This window comes from Aphis gossypii, chromosome 1, assembly GCF_020184175.1.
Source record: "Aphis gossypii isolate Hap1 chromosome 1, ASM2018417v2, whole genome shotgun sequence".
NCBI classification, from domain to species: domain Eukaryota; kingdom Metazoa; phylum Arthropoda; class Insecta; order Hemiptera; family Aphididae; genus Aphis; species Aphis gossypii.
In genome coordinates this window covers 10,376,919-10,399,408 of record NC_065530.1, presented here as the reverse complement: position 1 = coordinate 10,399,408, position 22,490 = coordinate 10,376,919, and the positions used below count along the sequence as shown (strand labels likewise).

Below are 22,490 nucleotides of genomic sequence, written 5' to 3'. Positions count from 1 at the left end.
ACCACGGCCTTAGACCTTTTACCTAAAGGCTTAAGGCTTTAGTCCTTTCAACTAAAATATTGACCGTTGTCAGATTACAGATTGCTATACTAATATACATATTTTATATTTATATTTATTATGTCTTAATTTTGGTCGAATCTATGATCTGAAACTGCCATTACTCCAACTTTGGTTTGTTCTTATTACAATACAATACCTAACCTATAGAGTATACACAATAAAATATCGAATACCTATGTAATCCTTAACAGATATAAAAATGAATATTTATTTAAAATAAATAATAAAAATAATAACTTTAAAAATCATTCAAATTATCAACGTAATGATTAACGAGTAATTATTCATAATATGATGTGATACAAAATTTGCTTCCATAAAGCTAGAATTTTTTTTTTTAAAATTGAATAATTCGAGTTTGTCTGTCGACGAATTTATAATGTACAACGGCAGCTAAATTAGCAGCCGCAAGCTTAAATCGTGAAGTATTTAATTTATAATTAAAAAATCAATATGACCGTCTAAGTCACAAGTGTAATAATATTATTAATTATCAATACGAATATCCCGTGCAATATCGTGGCAATTTAAATCCAAATAATCCAATGTAAGCACGCGATATCATGACTAAATAAATAAGTAGGTAAATACATTTATTTAGTCATGCGCGATATGGTGTTTTTCGCAAGACCCGTCGCGGTCACACCGCCTACACAACGCGCCCGCGACCGTAGCAGTTGTCTGCACTGTAACCATGTGTATGACCATTTTGTACGGCCGCCGCCGACCACTGTTTTTGTTCGTCGTTCTTGTTGTTGGTCCGTCTGGTGCCCGTGTATCGACTATCGACTATACAATATCGAGTGTACACCGAGTTGCCTGTTCCGCGGTTCCTGGGCAAATTGCCTACTCATTCTCTATTGTTCTGCTCGCACTCGGTCACGTTTAGCGTGGTCGCTCAACGAAAGTGTTTTATTTTTTTTTTTTTTTTCATTCGAACAGTCATTTTTTTACCACCATCGTCGCCGTACGTTTGCTGCGCTACAAGACGGAGATCGTCTGCACGTATCATAGACTTCACACGGTGTGCGGTGCGGTTTCAACCCGCATAATCTTGGCAACAGATTCATGAATCGCTGGTGAGTAATAACAACAATAATGCGGGCGAAATGATAGTCGCGCGCTCCGTTGTTTACCCGACGACCGAAAATTATCAATAACCGCCCAAGGTCATGCGCAGTATTTCGCGAACGGACCCGATTTTTATTTTCTCCCCGTCATTGCCGGCGTCCCGTTCGCCAGACCCAATGTGTAAACCAAAAAAATAATAATTGACATTTGTTGTTTACGTTCTAACGTCGACCCCTCTCCCGGCCACTCGCGGTCGGAGCCCTTCCACCGCCCGCGCCCTTGTCGTCGCACGATCACATCACAAACGTTTGTTCGGTATGTTTCAGGCTAAATGAACCTCTCAAATTCTGATCTGAACGAACGCTTGTACTTTATCAACTTTAACCAAGACAGCACGTAAGTAAACGTTTCTTCCAAGTATAAAACCGCGCGCCTTTGCGCCGCTGCTTAACGTCCGCCGCGCGTCCACTGTGCTTACTTTTGTCGTTGCGACCCGAACGACAGACGTTCTCTGCCGTTCTGCCGCCACGATTAACACGTTGAGTTACTGTAACGGCTAATGATGCATTATTTATATTTTTGTCTGGTACAATGTAAGAGATCGCGAGATACAAATGTACATTGTAAATGCGTTTTTTAAAGACCGTTGTGCGTTATATATATTATTCTGTAGGTATTACTTACGATTATAATAATATGCAAAGTGTATAGTTCACACGAACTATCCGTTTTGTAATCGTTAATGACGATTTGCTTAAGTTTTATATTTCGTTAAACTCTGACGTTAATTGGAGTCGACTCGCTGCTACTAAGTAGGTTATAGTATTTTTAAATGTTATATAGGTATGTGTTTTGTCATAGTAAATATGGTGTTAGGTAAATCTATTTGTTTTGGGTTGATATAATGGTTAGTAAATAATAGGTGTATTGAAATACTTATTGCATTACGGTACCCGTGTTGTGATTTTAATAGAATTTAATGTTTAATACCATGAAATATTAATTTGAATTTAAATTTAAAAAGTCGTCATGATACACATATTTGCAATTATAATACTACTATTTTTGGTTTTATTTATAATATATACCTAATAACTAAAAATTTGAGTTTGTCCTGCAGAGTTATTTGTACATACTTATTACTTATTTTTTAATATTAAAATCTATCATATGAATGTTTTATAAGAGTTTTAGTTCATTTAACATTTTTAACTATACTACTATAATTAAGATGGTATTACACATAATTTTTATGTGACATAAACTAGGTAATTAAGTTTTTATTTAAATACATTTTAAATATAATTATAATTTTACATAATGCTATTTTGAATATTACTCCACAATACATCTGCGGTTAATGTATACTGTTTCATTCAAGCATAAAACAATAGTGTTACCATAGATACTTAAATTAAATATTGTTTCCATTATTATTTATACTTTATTATATCATTATAATGTTCATTTTTTGTTAACTAATTTAAAAGTAATAGTTGTAAGTGAAGTGATTGGATGTTGACTATTTATTTATCTTATTTAAGCTATTGAATAATAAATTAAAGATTTGCATAAGCTGCTAATATATTCATTAGCCTTTGAAAAAGAATGTCTGTTAATTTTACATGTTAACAATGTCAATTCTTTATGTGTATAGCCATATAGGTAAATTAAAATATTTTATATACCTTTATAAAATACTACATACATAATTTTTATGGGTATGATATTATATACCTACTTAAATTTTATCAATTAAAATAATTGTTCTTTATAAGTTAAATTTATTAATTTACTTTGCTATAATATATATTATTTTTTTGGCTTATAAATTTAGTTTAGCTGCTTAAGTTTTTATATATCTAACTCAATTATTTTATTAAGTAGGTACTTATCCAATTTTATAATTCTTGAGATTATTAAATTAAATTTTTTATAGTTTAATGTCTATGATGAATTATGATAGTCAATACAATCACACTTACACCTTAAACTTCAATTAATTGAGCGATTAACTGTTCCTAATGAAGGTAAAAATAAGTATTAATGTTAAAGAAAATTATTTTTATTGTATAATAAATTTAATTACGATATTTTTTATTTATATTTAAAAGTTCACATTTTTATATTTCCTTAAGCTTTAATTGAGTTATTGAGTTGAGTTGTATTATTGTATCCAATTAATTTTAATTTTAATATTAAATATTAAAAATAACAATACAGTAGGCAATTTATTACTGTTACTTTATTATTGTGTTTATTAAAAGTTAATTTGCTTGTAAAGAACTTTTATTCAAAAATATGCCACGTAACCATGATAACAAATATTAAAACTGTTATATTTATTATTATTATTGAATAATGCCATGTAAATTTGTATTGCATTTATAAGGCTGTTAGTTTTTGTTTTTTTAATTAAAAACTTCTTTTTTTTTCATTTTTTATACTACTTTTTATTAAAATAGAATTATATAAAATTAACGTTAATGTAGAAATTTCATCAAAAATATTATACACAACAAGGTAATATTATCAATAAAGGTACCTAATGATTTCAGTAAATTATCAAATTAGTGAAAGTAATTAAACATTTTTCACTTGAGTTTAATCTAGAGATATTAAAATTGTGATAAGTTATTTTTCGAAATTATATATATTTTTTTTTAAATTTTAATGAACATGTTTTTGTGGTTTCATGTTTTTTTGAAAAATATGATTTTGGATAAGTATTTAATTAGTGCCAAGTTTTCGGTTGTTATCAAATCTACGTAAAAATTATTATTCACTTCATCGTTATTACTGAGAATATTCCAGGTAAACAACAGTTTAAGTACCTATTTTTATTTTTTTATAGAACTTTATCTTACATTTAACCAATAAGAAATAAATAAATAAAACTGTTAGAATTTTTGTTACATTTTTAGTATTTAATATCTGTGAGGCAAAGCTGATCAACAACAATAATACAACTATTAGTTAACTCTTGATTAAAACTGAAGTGAAAAATACAATAATATATTGTTAATTATAACGTCATTTTATTTCAGAAACTCTTAACATTTGTTTAACATGATTTTTAATTTAGAACAATGTGAAAAATCATTTTAAGGAAGTTGAGTTACCATGGTTTTGTGTCATAATCAATAAAGTTCAGTAGCTCTTATCATGTTTCATATACTATTCCCTACACAGTTGAATGTATCTGTATTAATTTAATAGTTTTGTTTTATATCTTGTTGATCAACTTCTGGCCTTTTTTTTTTTAGTTATATAAATATTAAAATATGTATCACGCATCAATAAATAATATAGCCTTGCTTTGTTATAATGAATAACATTTTATTTTACTATGTATTTAACTTTATCTTTAGATGTTTTATTTTTTTTAAATATATTTGAATATTTACTACTAAGTTTATTTTCGAGTTTTTTTTTTTATTGAAATAATCTAATTTTTATTTATTTTCAGATAAAAATGGAGGTTGAATTGGATCAAGATTTGCTGTATACTGCTCTTCAATTTCATGGGCCGAAATTACAAGAAGCACTAAGAAGTGAATATGGTGATGTCGGAGAATTTACTGGACTTTCTACCCTAAGTTTTCCAGCCTATGCAAATGGAAATAGTATATCTAATGATTTGGATAATGAAAAACAGTTGAAACTCCATAAGTTTATTGCAAATAATTCAAAGGCATTCTTTAATGTCGAGTTGTTGGCTAACAATAAGCAAAAACAATGTGAAGACTTTGAAATAAACTCATTTACTGTAATGCCACCATATGAAGCATTCGGATATACTAATAAAGAGATGAAGTTAAAACATTTCTTAAGCGAACTCTCTGAAGGCGAAATCATAATTACCTCAATATCTTCAAAAAATATCTCTGGATTAATTTTAAAGGTATTATGCACTTATACTGAGCCTATAAGGTGTGTTTCTGATATTAATGTTCGTGGCTTTTGTCAAGCATCTCTTCCTGGTCTTAGTATTGGAGACAATTTGTGCTGTGAAGTATTAGAAGTAGTACCTGAAGCTTGTAAATTAGTTTGTGGAATAAAAGGAGTGAAGTGCCATAAGAAGTATAAAGAATTGCTTGGCTTATTTAACATGGAAAATTGCCCCCAAACATTTAAATTGTTTCATGCTGGTAAATATGATGATTCATATGACTCAATGTTACAAAAATCTACGGGATTTAAAAATCCATCAAATATTTGTAATTTGGAGTTAATAACAGGTTTGTTTGATGATAGATATTCAATTATACCTTCTTTGTCAGGGAGCTTCCCAGAAAAAGAAACTGCATTAGAACTTCGTAAAGTTCAGTCTGCTCAATGGGCTATTCAAAGTGTTTCTGATGGAATTAAATATTTTAAAGCTGGACAACACTCTGAAGCATTTTTATGCTTAAATAAAGCATTGACTATAGACTCTCTAAATGTTGAAGCTTATGTAGCTAGAGGTGCTTTATATGCCAATCTAAGCCGTTTTCAAAAAGCAATTGAAGATTTAAAATCTGCCTTAAAAATTAATCCGAAACATGTTAATGGTCGTAAGTATCTTGGTGAAACTTTAATGGGGTATGCTAGAACCTTAGAGTCACAAAATAAATTGGAAGATGCTTTACAATATTATGAAGAATGCTTACTTATAATACCTGATCATGACGAAGCAAAAGCATCTATTGAATATCTCAAAACAAACCTTTTAGTTGGAAAATCAATGTCTATGAATACTCATGACAGTTTGTCAAAAAAGAAAATTGATACTGATTTAGAAAAATCAGCAAGTAGTAGCAGCAGTTCTAATCATAGCAACAGCAGCTCAAGTGATAGTTCAAGTTCCGGAAGTTCTTCAGATGAAGAAAGTAATAGTTCCTCTGATAGTGATTCTGATCACACGTCTTCTTCTGATAGTTCAAGTGATGGTTCATCTGGTAATGATTCACAAAAAGTAGATACTAAAGAGAGATCTTTATCACCATTTAGTAAGCGCTTGGCAATGATGGATGGGAGTAGTACCAATGGAGGCGGATTACCTTGTAATCCTTCATTTATTGCACCAGAAAATTCTCAATCGCAGCAATTGGGTGCAGAAAAAGAAAGTGATATTGAAGAAAGAATCCAAAAGTTAATACTATTAAGTCAATCAAACAAAATAAAGAAAAGTAAACAAATTGGAATTAATATTCAAAAATTATTACAAGATGCTTATGCCTTAAAAAATGAAGAAAAAAAGGCAGATAAAAAAATAAAAAAATCTAAAGATAAAAAGAAATCTCATAAACACAAGAAAAAAGATTCTAAAGGTAAGCAGAAAAATGCAAAGGATCATCAGGAACATCATCATAAAAAAAATAAATCAAAAAAACACAAATTTATTGAACAATCATTTGATAACGAACAGCAAATTATCCAAAAATCCAGTCTCCCTGATCCGGAGAGTGTTAAATCAAATTTATCAAATTTAAAAGAAGGCTCCTTATTCTTTAAAAAGTATGTAAAACAAGATAAACCCTCCAATGATCAAAATGTTATTGATAAGGATAATGAACAACCAGATATGTTTAAAGCAAATGAAGTCGTAGAAATGCCAAATACTTATAAATATGATGAAGATCCATCATTGATTCCAACACCTAAATTTAAAATGCAATTACCTACTACAACTACAACTTATGTTAAGGTCAAGAAGAAGGAGCCTATTGATTATTTACCTGCTTACAACTACAACAATCATATATTGCCTGCTAATCATGAGTTAATCAGAACACAGTCATCAAATAATAATGATACTAATAATACAGAGCATGCATCTCCTACTTTGTATGATACAAACAACAAAGGATATTTTAATTTACCTCCGTCAACTCATCCAGTCTCTGAAAATAATATTAATAATATGGAGTTTCAACAAAAGCAATCATATATAAGTCCTAACAAGCAAAGATCACGTAGCCGATCAGCATCTAAGAGGCGCATAAATTATTCTAGAAGTAGAAGTTCTGGAAATCGTTCAAGTCAGTCTCCATTTAAAAAGAAGCCCAAAGAGACATCAAAGTCAAAATCTAGGAGTCGTTCTGGATCATATCCTCGTCATAGACGTTATTCTTCTTCACGTTCAAATCGTTCCCGTTCATCTTCGCATTCATACTCTCGTTCGCGTTCACGTTCTCGTTCCATACATCATCGTAATCGCATGCCATATTACAATAATCGTAATCGTGGTACATACTATAAACCACGTTTTCAAAATCAAAATCATCATAATCGTGGTTTTCAGAATCGTGGTTTCCAACATCGTGGAGGATATGTCCACCGTCAAAATTATAATAACTATAATAATAACTGGAATAATAGAGGTCAAAGAGGTGGTGGAAGGCAACGATTCTTCCATTATAGACCTAGACAATACGATAGAAATCGACACTATGAAAGGCGCAGTTACTCTGGTTCACCAAATCGTCGTAGTCGTAGTCGTAGTAAGAGTCGTAGTGGATCCAAAAATTCCACAAAAGAATATAGAAAACGTTATTCTGGTAGTGGTGAAGATCAACAACATATTGCTAATAATAAGCCCAAAACTCCACCAGAACCAACTACTGAAACCAATAAATGGCAACTTGATAGCAATGATAATGGTAATAGAAATTCACAAGACCACGATGAAGGATCCATTGAATAAAATTACAAAGCTGACAATTTAATTATATTCGATGGTTTACTTATTTTACGCAAACATTCACTAGACATATTTTTATTTATGTTTTAAATTATATCTTCTTTTTTTTTTAATATTTTCACATTTAATTAAATAATCATTTAAAACTAAGATTTTTGTAATTGAATACTACAATTTTAGATTTCTTATTTGCTTTGATATACATATAAGTTAATTTTGGGCTTATATAATAGTTTGCTTTCATTTAAACTCATATTTTAAATTAATAATTAAAATTATACATACATTTTAGTAGACTCTTCAAATTTATATAAGAACATCAGTGTTTAAATTTATTTTATTAATTGATAAAAAAAAGACAGACTGTATTTCATATATTTAATAAAAAAGATTAGAATTTAGTTAAAATGTTTTTCTCTTATTTGTTCAGAGAACACATTTTGTACCATCCTATATACTATTTATTTTAATCAAGTTCTAAAAAATATAATTAAATAATTATTAAAATTTATGAACTACAGTACAAAATTAATAAAATTAATATTAGTTCTTATTAGTGTTATAATATCATAGTATTTGAGTTGTTTGTACGGGGTATTTTATCTTTGTATAAAACTATTTTTAATAATATAAAAACTTTTTAAAATAATCAATTTTCTATTTGTACCTTCATCTTTATTTACCTTATTAGTTGAAACATCATTGAACATAAATTATTTTCAATTTTGATTTTTTTACTGACGTTACTACCTATTATTTTTGTAAATATTACAATAAATTGAAAAGTACAAGTTATACTATTCATAACTAATTACAAATAGTCAACTCATATTTCATGGTTGACATTATTTTTGTTAAGACTGATATGAATGAATGTATGATAATTATAACAAAATGAATAGTGTCATAAATTCATATTTTATAGATAATATGTATCAAAGAAAATATTTATTTATGATTATTATATAAAGTTCAGTGGTGTTTTTGAGCACTCTGAAACTAACTAAATTGTGTGTGTTCTATGCTGTTTAGTGTTTATACTTAGCACTCAACAGTATTAATATCTTGTTATTATTATTATTATTTATCACTTATCAGTTATAATTATAGTTATTTTATTTATAATCAAACCTACCCACTGAGTGACCAGTAATCTAATTAAGCATTCATGGGGTGTAGCCTCAGGTTAGGTTAGGTTATCAAGGTAGCTATGCTAGTCGTATTTCTAATATTTAGGTATATATTTTATCTTTAATGTTACACTATACATTATTTAAAAGTAAAAAAAAAATATTTAAAGAATATAAATACTAATTGACATATTTAATTACCTTGTTTTTTATTTTTGTACATAATATTGTATTCCAAGTACTTGAAGTACTTCTCTACCCTATATTGTTGCTTATTAGTGATAAACCTATTATGATTTATAATCTATGAGTAGGTACCTAGGTTTTATTAATTTATTATAATATCATGCATTAAATTTAATGTGGGAAGCAGAGAATCTCATTTAAATGAAAAAAATAGTTTTAAGAAATACTTGGTATTGTTTAAATGGGTCAAACTAAAACATTAAATAAAATAAATAATAATTGAAATAAATTAAGTCTTGTTTGCAAAATGGTTTTGTAATATAATTTATTAAAACGCCCTAACCAATTAATGTATGTTTACAGTGACAAATTTGTTTGAACAACTTTTTAAGCGGATTGGTAAATGAAATAAAGTTACAACTGCATTCCATTGTTATATATATATATATCATACACTTACAGTCAACAGAGGTAAACAATTAATGACTGATAGCATATTATATTTATTTGATAATAGATATGCCCAGATTTAAATGTTTGAGGTCCCAATAAGAATTAAAAAAGATTTATTTTTAATTGTATTTTCATTTTATTATTAAATATATTATATAATTCATATTCAAAGTAGGTATTAAATTAAAAAAAATTACTTAGTTTTTGTTAGGTGTTTTATTTTTTAATAGATATTTTTATCTAGGTATATGAAAAATAAAAATAGGTAGGTTTTAGGAATTTTCATTTATATACGTGTATAATATTTGGTACTTTTTTGTTATCACTCCTCCGTATAGTGTTCCATTTTTGTACCTACAATTATTATCGTATTTAGCTCAGGATAATGATGTATTTTTTGGAAAATGGGAAAACTACATTGTTACCTTTTATAAAAATATATAGATATAAGATCAAGCTCAATAATTTTGTCAGTTTTTTGGAAAGCTTAAAAAAATTTGCAGCAAGGGGGACAATTTCCAACATAATACTGTTAACTAAAGTTATATTTTTGTTGATCCGAACTCAAGGGCATACATCCAAAACATCGATAGTTTGTGAAGTTCTGCTAAATGGGGAAATAAAAAGGGTTGTGGAATGAAAAGACATTTTCTGAAATTATATTTGGTAGAATTTATGTGGAGACTCGTCTTGGGGAACTAAATGCATTTGAAACTATAATCTTATATGCATAATATCTAAGTTCTCGCCTCCATTCTAATTATGATAAAACATGTATTATATATATACTTAGTTCATAATATTAAAATGCATTTATTTTTAATAATTCATATACATAATATATTTATTATATCATTTATTTTATTTATGATGAGATGATAACAAACAAGTACCCAATATTTTATAATAATTATAATATTATAAAATATACACGGTAAAACATTAGTGGCCTTCTAATATCTCAAGAAGTCTTGTGTCCCCTTCCCCTTGTTGTTGATTCATAATAGCCGATAGGTTTAAATGTATTAATTATGTAACCGATTGCCTATCGAGTAAATAACTGCTGTGCATCTACGATTCTCATCTATTTTAAAATGTAACTGATCATACTAATTTCCCAATAAAATTAAAAATAAATGTATATAATATTATAGTATTATAGTTTGATCTTTTGAAGTACCCTTTAGGTATATCTTATAAACATATAACGTTTCGGTCGAACTACAGTCTGTATTTAAAAAAAATTGACCGTGAAAATTAGTGTTGCCAGATCACACACACCTCGTGCAGCGTATAACAATTTATGATATAATATACTAAACACACACGAATGTGCAATTATGTATTATGAAACAAATGGACACGGCGAAACTACGCGTCGTCGTTAGTCGAGCGTGTGCGTTTTGCTCGGGAATTAAAATATTATAATAATATTATATTAATATAAGCAGCAGCAGCTGTTCGCCCATTTTTAAACGTCAAGGCGGACCGGTCCCGTCGATTATATAGCGGCGGCGGTGGCACCGCGTTCAAAATAAATTACACGTTCCACGTTCGGTAACGTCTTAACCAGGTCATGGTTGGAGGTCAAGTTTTGCGCGCCAATGCATCGTCGTCGGGCGAAAGTGATTCTCCGCGCCGGCATCGTAATAATGTAGTCACAATGATAATAATATGACAGCCACGACAACGACGACCAAACACACATCGCACACTGTTCGGCGGCGGTGTTGTCGGTGTATTCCTCCGAAATTCCAACATACGATCGTCACTCGCTCGGGCGGACCGCGTTTTTTATTAGTCGCCGCGGTAAAAAACGCGTCCCAAACGGACCGTTGCGCCGAAATTTTTCTAATATCGCGCGCGCGTAACGCAATAACGCTCTCGTCCCCACCAACTCTGCCGCCGTCACGTCTCTATACGTGGCACGGTCCCGAACTTCGGTCGCCTCTGCCCGCGGAACGACTGAGCTCCGCGAAGCCCCGAGGGCGGTCGTCCGACGAGTTATAAGTTCGCGTTTCGATTCCGAGTCCTATCGCTGGACAAAAAAACACGATATTATTGTAAATTTTTTTATATTCACTACTCGTTAGATTTCTACCGGTAAATAACACTATAATTATAGGTATATTATCGTAATTTTCAATTATACTTCAACGACAAAAATAATAATATAATCATAGGTATATTGCAGACGAGCTGCTGCACATTGTCATTGTTGTCGTCGTCGTTGTTGTTGTTGTGCGCGCGCGAGCGACTGTGCCGGTTGTGCGTGTGTGTGTGTGCGCGCGCGCGCTTTTCTGTGGGTGTGTGCGAGCGTGTAACAGTGTCGACGCACCGCCATGGTCAATAACTAATAAGTGCTTAAAACTGTGCTAAACGATATCATGCTGCAGTTCGACGCGAAGATCGCTATATGTATATAGTCGGCCGCCGCCGCCGCCGCGTAGGTACCTCCGAGACTGTTGCACCGTAGTTGTCATATATTTACGAAATCGCAGTGCCGTTTTAATAATAATATATTGTTTTTCGTCGTCAGTCACTGTTCTAGGTATCGCTATAAAAAAAAAAAAAAAAAAAAAACATAATATAATACGATAGTTTTTCCGGTTTTTTTTTTTATATTTTTTTTTACGATATAATTCTAAGACCCGGTCTCCTCGTGTACGTGGCGTCAGAGCGTTTTCCGGCCGTACGATAACCGCGCGGAAGTTCGCGCGCGATGTGCTAAAAAAAAAAACGAAAACCGAGTTTCGTCGCCGCGATACCGTGAATCGGCGTATCGCAAGCGCACACATATCGGTACTGTATATTTAATGTCGAACGGTGCTCTGGAACTCAAATATTTCAGTTTCGGCACGGCTGGTAAAAAAGTGTTGAGCAAGTACGATTTTGCACATGATAAAATATAATATTATATGATACTTAAATTTGACTCCGTATTTTTTGTTATTATTTATAATATGACATTACCTAATATTATAATATATGCACACGAGTTTATTAATAGACACACGAATTTTGACCATTTCATCACAGCGTTTATTATGGAACGGGCTCGTTGGATATTAGTGGTTATTACTGGTATTGCACAATGATATTAAAATATCATAAATTCATAATATATGTGCCGTTATAAATCATGTATATAAAGAGAAAGATTGCGACTCGTAACATCCGTAACCATCGTGTGTTTGGCGATAACGATATTATGTATATTGTCATAAATTGTAATAATATCCCAAATTTTAGCAGCGTTATTTGCATTAAAAAATTTGACGTTTTTTTTACGCTGTGACGACCGCACGCGATGCGATCCAAATAATAATGTTTTTTTCGTATAAAATATGCGTAGATAAGGTGCCTACCTTAATATTACGTCTATAAGAACTGTATATGACTAGCCTGTTGTACTATATAATACAATACGATCGCCGTTTGTTTTACTTCCACGCGGCTCAAAGTTACGGTTCACAAACCCAAGGTTTGATGATTGTTATTATAATGGTTTGAACAATTTTTTTTTCTGACAATGAGTCATTTCTTACCTTGCCATCTAGCTAATTATGATATTTCAAAAACGCTCAACCAATAAATATTATATCTATATAAATTGCATCATGTTTGTAATATATGCCACAGTCGACCAGTATGGCAAAATGTAGTGTTGATATTGATTTTTAAGAAATGTATTTTATCTTGTGATTATTTAATTTATATATCAATAATTGTCATCATACCTATATTGTATATACAGTAAAGGTCTATGATCTAAAATTTTCGCGTTTTTATTCTCTTATGTGTATTGCTGTGTATGTAATATGTATAAATTATAAAACATTAATGATATATAGGTAGTCATTTACTTTCCCTAAATATCTCTACTTTGTTCTGTGCGTGGGGTTATATACTTTTCCTCTATTTCTACACTGCCATTATACACACCTGCACAATTTAATTTGTGCATTTTTATTCAGTGGTTCTTATGGTATACATTGAGCGTGGAAGACTTGTTATATAGTTATGTAATTGACCAGTTGACCTTATAGATTGAAAATAAAAGAACAATTCTATAGTTATAACTAACAGAAAAAAACAACAGGCATATTATCTGAGGGATTTTTTATAGTTCAATTATTATTTAGTTTTAACTTGATAAAAATTTGAAACACAAAATGATTCACTTCCATTTTTTACTTAAATAATACATTTTTCAAGTTTTATATTTTGGAGATTTTCAAGAATATTTATGCATCATATTTTCAATTATTTTGTGTCTTCGAAGACACAAATTCTTTTTCCAAACGAGAATCTACTTTTTTACCTAGTTAGTATAGTTAATTTACCTAACTTGGTCCAATAATGACCAATTTCAAATCCATAATCACAGATTTATTATTGTTGTTGCATACATATAAGGAATAAAAAATTGTATTTGTTTGAATTTAAATTTAGATACCTACATCGATATTTTTGAAAGTCATCTTTATTAATAATTGCTGAAAAATGGCTGATTTTCATTAAAAAAAAAAGAAATTGTTACATTACATAAATTGTAGAAATGACCCTCGAGTATGCTTAAAAATCTTAAAAAATAAAATTTGAACAAATTCATTATTGAAAAAAATAATAGAGGTGAGTCATGTGTGGGTTAGGTTAGGTTAATCACTCTGTATATAAAGTTTAGTAACTTATTTCTATACAGTTATGATAGCTTTAGTGCTCCATATCTGTATGTATAATGCTGTTGATGCAATTCGAAAAGCAAAATATTCCAATACAATAATAAGTGTTTTATTTATCGTTTTCTGTCATGACCTGAAATGGCTGAATAAAGATGAAATACGAGTTAAACAAATTAATGACATTAAATGAAACTGGCTTTAAAATCTCTATAATGTAACTCCTTAAAATGTATTGGCTTTAAACCTATAACTTATAAACCTGTAATATATACAAAGGCAGTAAAGCAATATCATTTATGTATACGTATAAAGGTAATTCGCCTCTTCTTTGTATTTTTATATCTTATGGAGCGGTAGGTATATTATTTCTTGTCTGTCGCTAATATGTCAATATAATCATTAATGTTAATTGTTAATATATAACGATAATAAATGTCTACGTTTATAGGTTGACCAATTCATTGTATAATTAATAATTATAGACCTACATGGATATATATTTATATAAAACATAGACCTATATATTTTAACTATCTTATTAGAAATTGATGGAAACGATTTATGACGTTGTTGATTATAAATAAAAAAAATAATTATAATAACCTTTAACATTCTCAAATGATATTACACGTCATATAAGTGTACTAATAATCTACATATTACACACATTTTGTAACCGTAAAAGCGATTAAATACTGCGAGATAACAAAATAATTCGGTTTGAATATATTACCTTCAAAATTATATATAGGAAGTGCTGAAACAATTACATTTAAAATATAGAGGGCAACATACCGGTCATAACAAGATTTGTGGTTATTATTATTTGAAAAATAATAATATTATATATTGAAACGAACGTGATTTTATTGAGGAGTATATACGTGTGGCAAATAGAAACAAAAACGTAGTCTGACGTGATTTTAATACTTAATAATTAATTATCTTTCATAACAATGTATTTCGTATGCGTAAATAGTTATTGTTAAATGATAATTAGGTAAACAATATGATATGTCATCATGGTTATTTTTTAATTGTAAATATATTTGTATATTTGATGATATTTGATGAGATTTAGAAGTTCAAACATAATTTCGTCAAATTATATGGGATAATTTTTGTTGTCCAATTAATTGTTCTTCTCTGTGGAGGTTTTTTTTTTTTTTTGGTTATCTTTATCGTAATTCATCTTATCGTTTAATACGAATATTGCATTACAAATTATTGCTAATCAATTTAATTTATTTGCTACAATACAACATTATACCATCACGAATATTGAAACAATTGAAACATGTATTTTAATGCACATAAATGGTGTGGTGTAAACTAAAATAATGTACATAATATAGTTGATAATAAGTACTGCAACCACAGCTGACTTACAGTTAACATACAGTTTACTTCTCGATTGCTAAAATTTGACATTGCGTAATTATATGTGAATATAAAAAAAACGTGTTTAAAATATAACAACTGGTATGTTTACATAGCTCATAATATTTTAATTTGTTAATATTAAAATATGTATATGAATATAGACTCGTTCCTTTCATATGCAATGTTCAATCTGTTTTTCTCATTTATGTTATTACCAGATATAAAATATCTGTTAGTATTATTTTTCATACTTTTATATAATATGATGTCATATTTAACTTTTTAAAAACAGTTGTATTAAAATGTTATTGTATCAAAGCTCTTAATTAAGTACTTAATTATTTTAACTAAGATACCCATTTATTATTATTATTAGGATTTTTAAACTGTTTTTCTATCGATTCATTTTAGATATTTAGTATTAATTGTATTATGGTTCACTATTTATTTAGTATAGCTTACATTAATTTAAAAATTATAACAATATTAATTACAAATATATTTATGTGCTTTGAAAAGTGTACCAGCATTGCGTAATAATTTGTTTTAAATATATGTTCAGTTAACATTAGGTTATGTACCTATAGGTAGTTATATTTTCATTATGAAAGAATTACATGTTCCCCAAGTGAAGGCCTCTTTAGTGTAATACAAATTACAAATAAATGGTTTTAAAAAGTTTTATTGAATTTAAATTGTTAACAAAAACGTCAAAAATCAACATAATGCAATAAATTAAGTTGTATAAAGAAGTGTGGTATACATATATTATTTATATTTACATGTTTCATGTTTTATTTATAAGATACCTGTAGTATACTGAAGTAGTGATTAAGATTTATGTTTTAATAATTTTCCACCAATATCCTGGAATATTATGTTTATTATAGGTACACCTTAAAAAATTATAATATTTTGAAGAATAAAGAACACGTATCGTACCTTTACATTCGAAATAGATGTACCTAATTATGATTTATATATTAAATTCATATAACATCACGCATTTTTAATTATTTTATTATATTATCCTTCGTGGCTGATATTTTCATTTTATAAATATTTTTTTTTCATTGATAATGGACACAAAAAAATGTAATTATAATTATGTTTGAAAAAGAGAACACAATATAACTACGCATATAGCGTTGTTCACACAGAGAATCAAATTTAAGTAATATTAAATACGCATTAGATGACACACTTGTATAAAGTAAACCATGTTAACCTAAAATATGTTTTATAAGATTTAAGAGTGCTATAATAACTTATAATTTGTGGTTAATCGTTCACCAGGAATTAGCGTTAGTCACGTTCGCTGCAATGTTTTAAAAACTGCAGTGCTCTTTGTTTACCTTATCCGTCATTAAAAACATCAAGGCCTGGTAAACTAGGGATAACTATCTCGGTACAATGAAATATGACTAGAAGCATAGCAAATACTGCAAGACAGGTGTACTATTATGTGCACTATGCAGTGTGCATCTAACAAGGTCATTTGGTGCGACGGTGCATATGTTTCATAATCACGATGCAAGGTTTTTTGTATACACGTGTCAATATTAACAAAATACTTTCAAAACAAATTGATTTTTTTTCTTTCAATGTATACATAAAATATAAGATAAATGCATTGTTATTATTTTATTAATATGACATTATTATTATTTTATCTATTATATAATATTATATTGAAAGAACAATCGTTGAATTGTCTAATATACCTAAACATATACACGCAGGTAAATAATATGAAACTTTAAGTAATAATATTCAGAACCGTGTCTTAGGCCGACCCCTTACCAACTCAGATTCAAACAAATTTAGGAACCTCGAAATAAAAAGTCGTTCTGCTATATTATGTAGGGTTTGACTGTTATGGAGTGTACCTATAATAAATGAAGTCTGTTGAACTTATTTAAGTGATTAAAGCTCCAGTTATTTTTTTCTTAAGCTTTATTGTTAAAATGAATACTATAGTTTAATATATACTCGTATATATATATATATATTAGTTATTTAAAAAAATATATATATATGTAACTAATGGAATGAATATTTTTTGACTTATCCTAGGCGACTCAAATGTATGTTTATTTTCCCACTCCTATTTTTTCCCTAATATATTTCAGTTATGATTCTCACTTTTGACATTTTTAAGCATACCGAAAAGATAATAAGGGCCAGATTTTCAAATGTGTATCAACTATATTGTACTTATTGTAAATTGTTAAGAAAATGATTTTTTTTTTTCAAATACCCCGATGTATTTATAATTGAAATTTTAACTAGTAGTTTATGACTCCCAAGTTGTTTAACTGGATAATAACAACTTTATAGAAGAATTGTCATTATGATGATTAAAAAATTATAATAATTAACCAGTACTAGTTAATATATATAAATGCGTTAAAATATTGTATTAGTATAAAATGTTACGCATTGATTTTTATATAACTGTTATTAATAACGATTATCCTTAACTCATAAAATGTAATTAATGGATAGACTACAGTCTACTTATAGTACAAATTTAGATTTAAATGCGTAAATATTTTCAAAAGAATCGTCTGCTTAATAATTTGCAGTAAAATATTGTAATTTATTTTGAAAGCGGAACTTTGTGTCGCATTAGAATATTACTTAAATTTTATAAGAATTACTTAAAAATTCCAAAAACCGTAATTTTTTAACAAAACATTGAATTTCTTAAAATTGTATAAGCTTTAACGCTCACCAAAAAATATTTATCAATGTGTTTTTATTAGGTGGTTTTTACATTGATTATTATAGGAAATATTAAGGGACCGACCGAAAAACTTTATAACTTAATAAAACTTTTTTATAGTCTGGAAAAACAAACAAATAATTAAGAAAAATCGGGAAGTTTTCGCAAACCCAATGTTATTTAATATTTGTTTTATAAGTTATAACCATGATGGTTACCAAAATTTATATAGTCTTAGGATCGTTTTTCGTCGTATACAATTCATTATTATTGAATTCAAACCTAATAAAATGCGTTATAGTGATTTATTCGATAACGAATTCCACTCGACAGTCGATACAGCAGAGTACAGCTTTTGTACAGCAGAGTACCAGCTAGTACCCATACACTTGCATACCTGTTAATTTTAAAAAATGTTTGCTTCATTCCAAACTGCTCCCGTCAAACAAGTAAATTTCTAAACGGCTACCATAGAAAAAAATTAAAAATTAAATTAAAGTTCAGTCATGTCAATATACCTAAATTAAAAAAAAAAAGGAATTCATTAGGAATGTCATTGACAAATTTTCATCGAGTGAAATAATATGAATAAATTATATAAAAAAATAATGCCTAAAATATTACCCAATGTATGATTTTTTTACATACATTTTTCATTTTTTTAACACTAAAATCTTATATTATTTTAATAAAATTTAATCCACAACAGTATATGATTTTTTTTCATATAATTTTTATAATTTACTTAGTTTACACCAACACATTTTTAACCACTCCTATTTTAAGATAGTTTTGAAGTCTGCATGAAACGGAAATGAATTTGTAAATTTCTATTGTAAAAAACCGGAGCCGAATAGGCTACGTCCTAAAACATTATACGTGGATACAAATGCAATACAATAAATTAAACTTATTTAATATACTATTTACTATTTAGTATCGTATAAGATTAAAAAGTCTGGTTAAGTGGAGTTTGCATTGGGATTTATGGCTTATTGTAGAAAGTAATATACGTATTATGTTGTTTATGACGAATTCCTCATTACATCTTTTCTAGTTGCAATAAACACCCGTATATTTGAATAATTATGTACGTTCATTTGTAAGTCATAAATCCTAAAATATTTTATAAATATTTCTCACGTACCTATATTATAAATTTGTTTCAGGTCTCTTGCTGTTGGTACAAAGACTGGGTATCGTTTGTATTCTTTGTCTTCCGTTGATAATTTAGACCAAATATATGAAAATGGTAAGTCAATTAAAATACCTATTTGAAAATATTGAATTATGTAAAAATTATATTTAAACTTATGACAGAATCTGAAGACATCTGTATTGTGGAGAGGCTATTCAGCAGTAGCTTGGTTGCAGTGGTCAGCTTGTCGTCGCCACGTAAGTTAAGAGTGTGCCATTTTAAAAAAGGAAATGAAATATGTAACTACAGCTACTCAAACACTATTCTAGGCGTGAAACTAAATAGGGCCGTAAGTACAAAGTACAATGTATTAGTGTAGTGTAATTTTTAAATCATTAATTCTTATATATTTTTTTTATTTTTGGCAGAGGTTAGTTGTATGTTTAGAAGAATCTTTGTATATACACAATATACATGACATGAAGGTCTTGCACACAATCAGAGACACTCCACCAAACCCAGCAGGACTTTGCTGCCTATCCACAAACAGTGATTTGTGCTATTTGGCATATCCTGGTTCAAGTACAACTGGTGAAGTGCAAATTTTTGATGCCATCAATTTGGTAATTATCTTATAATAAGCTCATTGACTTTTTTAATTTGACATTTTTATTGTATTATATTTTAGCAATCCGTGTCCATGATCTCAGCTCATGAAAGTCCTTTGGCGGCAATGGCCATTAGTCATCAAGGCAATAGAATAGCGACGGCCAGTGAACGAGGCACAGTTATTAGAGTGTTCAACATTTCTGATGGTGGCAAACTGTACGAGTTCCGTCGTGGTGTTAAACGCTGTGTCAGTATTTGTAGCTTGGCGTTTAGTATTGATGGCTTATACTTGTGCTCATCAAGTAATACTGAAACAGTGCATGTGTTCAAATTGGATGACACTAAAGAAATGTAATTTACTAATTTACTATTAACAAAAATGTATGTTTATTGGATAATAATAAAATTGTTTTGTTTTATATAGTCCACAAATGCCTGACGAACAACAAAGCTGGATGTCATATTTGTCAAAAGCAGTAACTGCATCAGCTAATTATTTACCAACTCAAGTAACAGATGTGTTCAACCAGGGAAGAGCAGTTGCTTCAATACATCTACCATTTCAAGGATTAAAAAACATTTGTACTATAGTGATGTAAGCAATCAATTTACTAGAAAACAAATTTGAAATAACTTTTATTTTTTATTTTTAGGGTTGATAAAGTTTTAAGGTTACTGGTTGCTTCATCCCATGGATATTTATATGTTTATAACTTAGATATGGAAGAGGGTGGTGAATGTACTCTCTGGCGTACTCATAGGTTTGTAAAAATTATTTGTGTTTATATAATTTTTGTATATTATTTATTATTTGTATTATTAAATGTATACATATTGAATTGTATTAGACTGGATGGCCAATTAGATGTAGTGGACAGCCCTAAACCAATCAAATTGAAGGAGGCTAATACAACCAAGTTAGACAAAAATGTGAAAACAGAATCTTCAATTAATAAAAATTTAGGTTTGTAAAATTAAACTCTATAATTTTGATTCTTTCATTAATCAATTAAAACTATTAGTTTAATATTTGATCATCATTACTCACATCAATTATCATACCTAACAAACCAAAATTAATTGAAATAAAATTTGAGGAGTATAATAGTGAAGCTTTTTTAAAAAAATGTCATATTATCCTATAGTTGCTTCTATTCTGGTGAAATTTCAAAATTGTATACAATATTTATTAAAAATTTATGAGTTGGATATTCTATTAAACATTGTTTTAATGATCAATTTATTCCATTTATAACAAGTATTTAACATTTGTTATGAGTAGTTGACTGGTAGTTTCTAAAATTGTTTATAACAGATACTGGGCCTGCAGTAGTGTTAGACACTAATCATATGACTGAGGACTGCTTGGATTGCACACTATCGGTAGCGAGTGAGTATGCAGTTTTTGCCCTTAATTTTAATATGGTTTGACTGACACCGTTGTTGGTTTTGTTTTCTGCTGCTCGATTCCTTCTCTCTAAATTGCTGTCCTTCAAATGAACCTGCTGTTTCTGTGTGTGTATTTGTATATACAATAAAACCTAAAAGATCCAGTTGGAAGTTACGCTGGTGCCCTCAGGGGACATCCTTCATCCAGTCTGTCAGGTATTGTCATAACAACTCATAACATTTGTGAATTTTTCATTAGATAACAAAATGCGTGCAATGACAAAATATTACATTATATATTATATTACAATGTTGATCAATATAGTCGCATATTATTATCTAATATTGTTAGATTAACCATGTTTATTTTTATTACAGATGCAGAGAATCATGTTGACAGCTTGACTGACGTATCCGAAGATCGATTCAACTTGAACGACGATTCAGAGTTTCCTCCAGTCATGTGAAACTGCATGCTTATCATTTGTATTGTTAAATTTTTGTTAAATTGTTTGTCTTCATATTATATATATTTTTTCCGATCTGCCTTTTCTTCAACAATTGTGACATATTTTATAAATACATTTAAATAATATATTTTTAAATGTTAAGTATTAAGACTCAATATATTATAATATGCTTAAAATGTTAACAAATTGTACAATATTATTTTCAATAATTATACATTAATGCAGTATGCAACTGTAGATTGATGTTTTATTTTTTATTAAGTAGAAAAACTCCTAGGTTAAGTAGGGTACATGATTTTCATGTTCAAAATATAAAATATTTTTTTAGTGAGATAATTGTTGAAGAAAATCTAAATATATTTTACAAGATTACCTAATTATATTTTATCCATATTTTGTTAAAGTTTGTACAATTACCATTTCAAACAAGACATTTTGAGTTGTATTCTAATTTCTATTTCAATAATGATAATATTGGATAAAAGAGAAAATCAGGAAAT

At 28.8% G+C, this 22,490-nt stretch overlaps 2 protein-coding genes across 5 annotated transcripts; both read left to right on the top strand.

Annotated features, from left to right (window-relative positions):
• Positions 1-812: 812 nt before the first annotated feature.
• On the top strand, positions 813-22,227 carry LOC114127633 (WD repeat domain phosphoinositide-interacting protein 2). Of its 4 annotated transcripts, XM_027991927.2 has the most exons (12): positions 813-1,142; positions 1,461-1,530; positions 19,554-19,636; positions 19,705-19,871; positions 19,951-20,145; positions 20,211-20,482; positions 20,556-20,726; positions 20,785-20,892; positions 20,980-21,095; positions 21,447-21,521; positions 21,680-21,736; positions 21,899-22,227. In XM_027991927.2, the coding sequence occupies exons 2-12, from the start codon at positions 1,466-1,468 to the stop codon at positions 21,985-21,987; spliced, it is 1,398 nt and encodes a 465-aa protein (XP_027847728.1). In that variant the 5' UTR covers positions 813-1,142; positions 1,461-1,465; the 3' UTR covers positions 21,988-22,227. The 4 variants fall into 4 exon arrangements, with proteins under 4 accessions (XP_027847728.1, XP_027847727.1, XP_027847729.1 ...); XM_027991926.2 differs by lacking the exons at positions 813-1,142; positions 1,461-1,530 and adding an exon at positions 11,284-12,472; XM_027991928.2 differs by lacking the exons at positions 813-1,142; positions 1,461-1,530; positions 21,680-21,736 and adding an exon at positions 11,284-12,472.
• LOC126548831 (tetratricopeptide repeat protein 14 homolog) lies at positions 3,811-9,146 on the top strand. Its single transcript, XM_050202377.1, has 2 exons — positions 3,811-3,948; positions 4,604-9,146. The coding sequence occupies exon 2, from the start codon at positions 4,610-4,612 to the stop codon at positions 7,820-7,822; it is 3,213 nt and encodes a 1,070-aa protein (XP_050058334.1). The 5' UTR covers positions 3,811-3,948; positions 4,604-4,609; the 3' UTR covers positions 7,823-9,146.
• Positions 22,228-22,490: the final 263 nt, after the last annotated feature.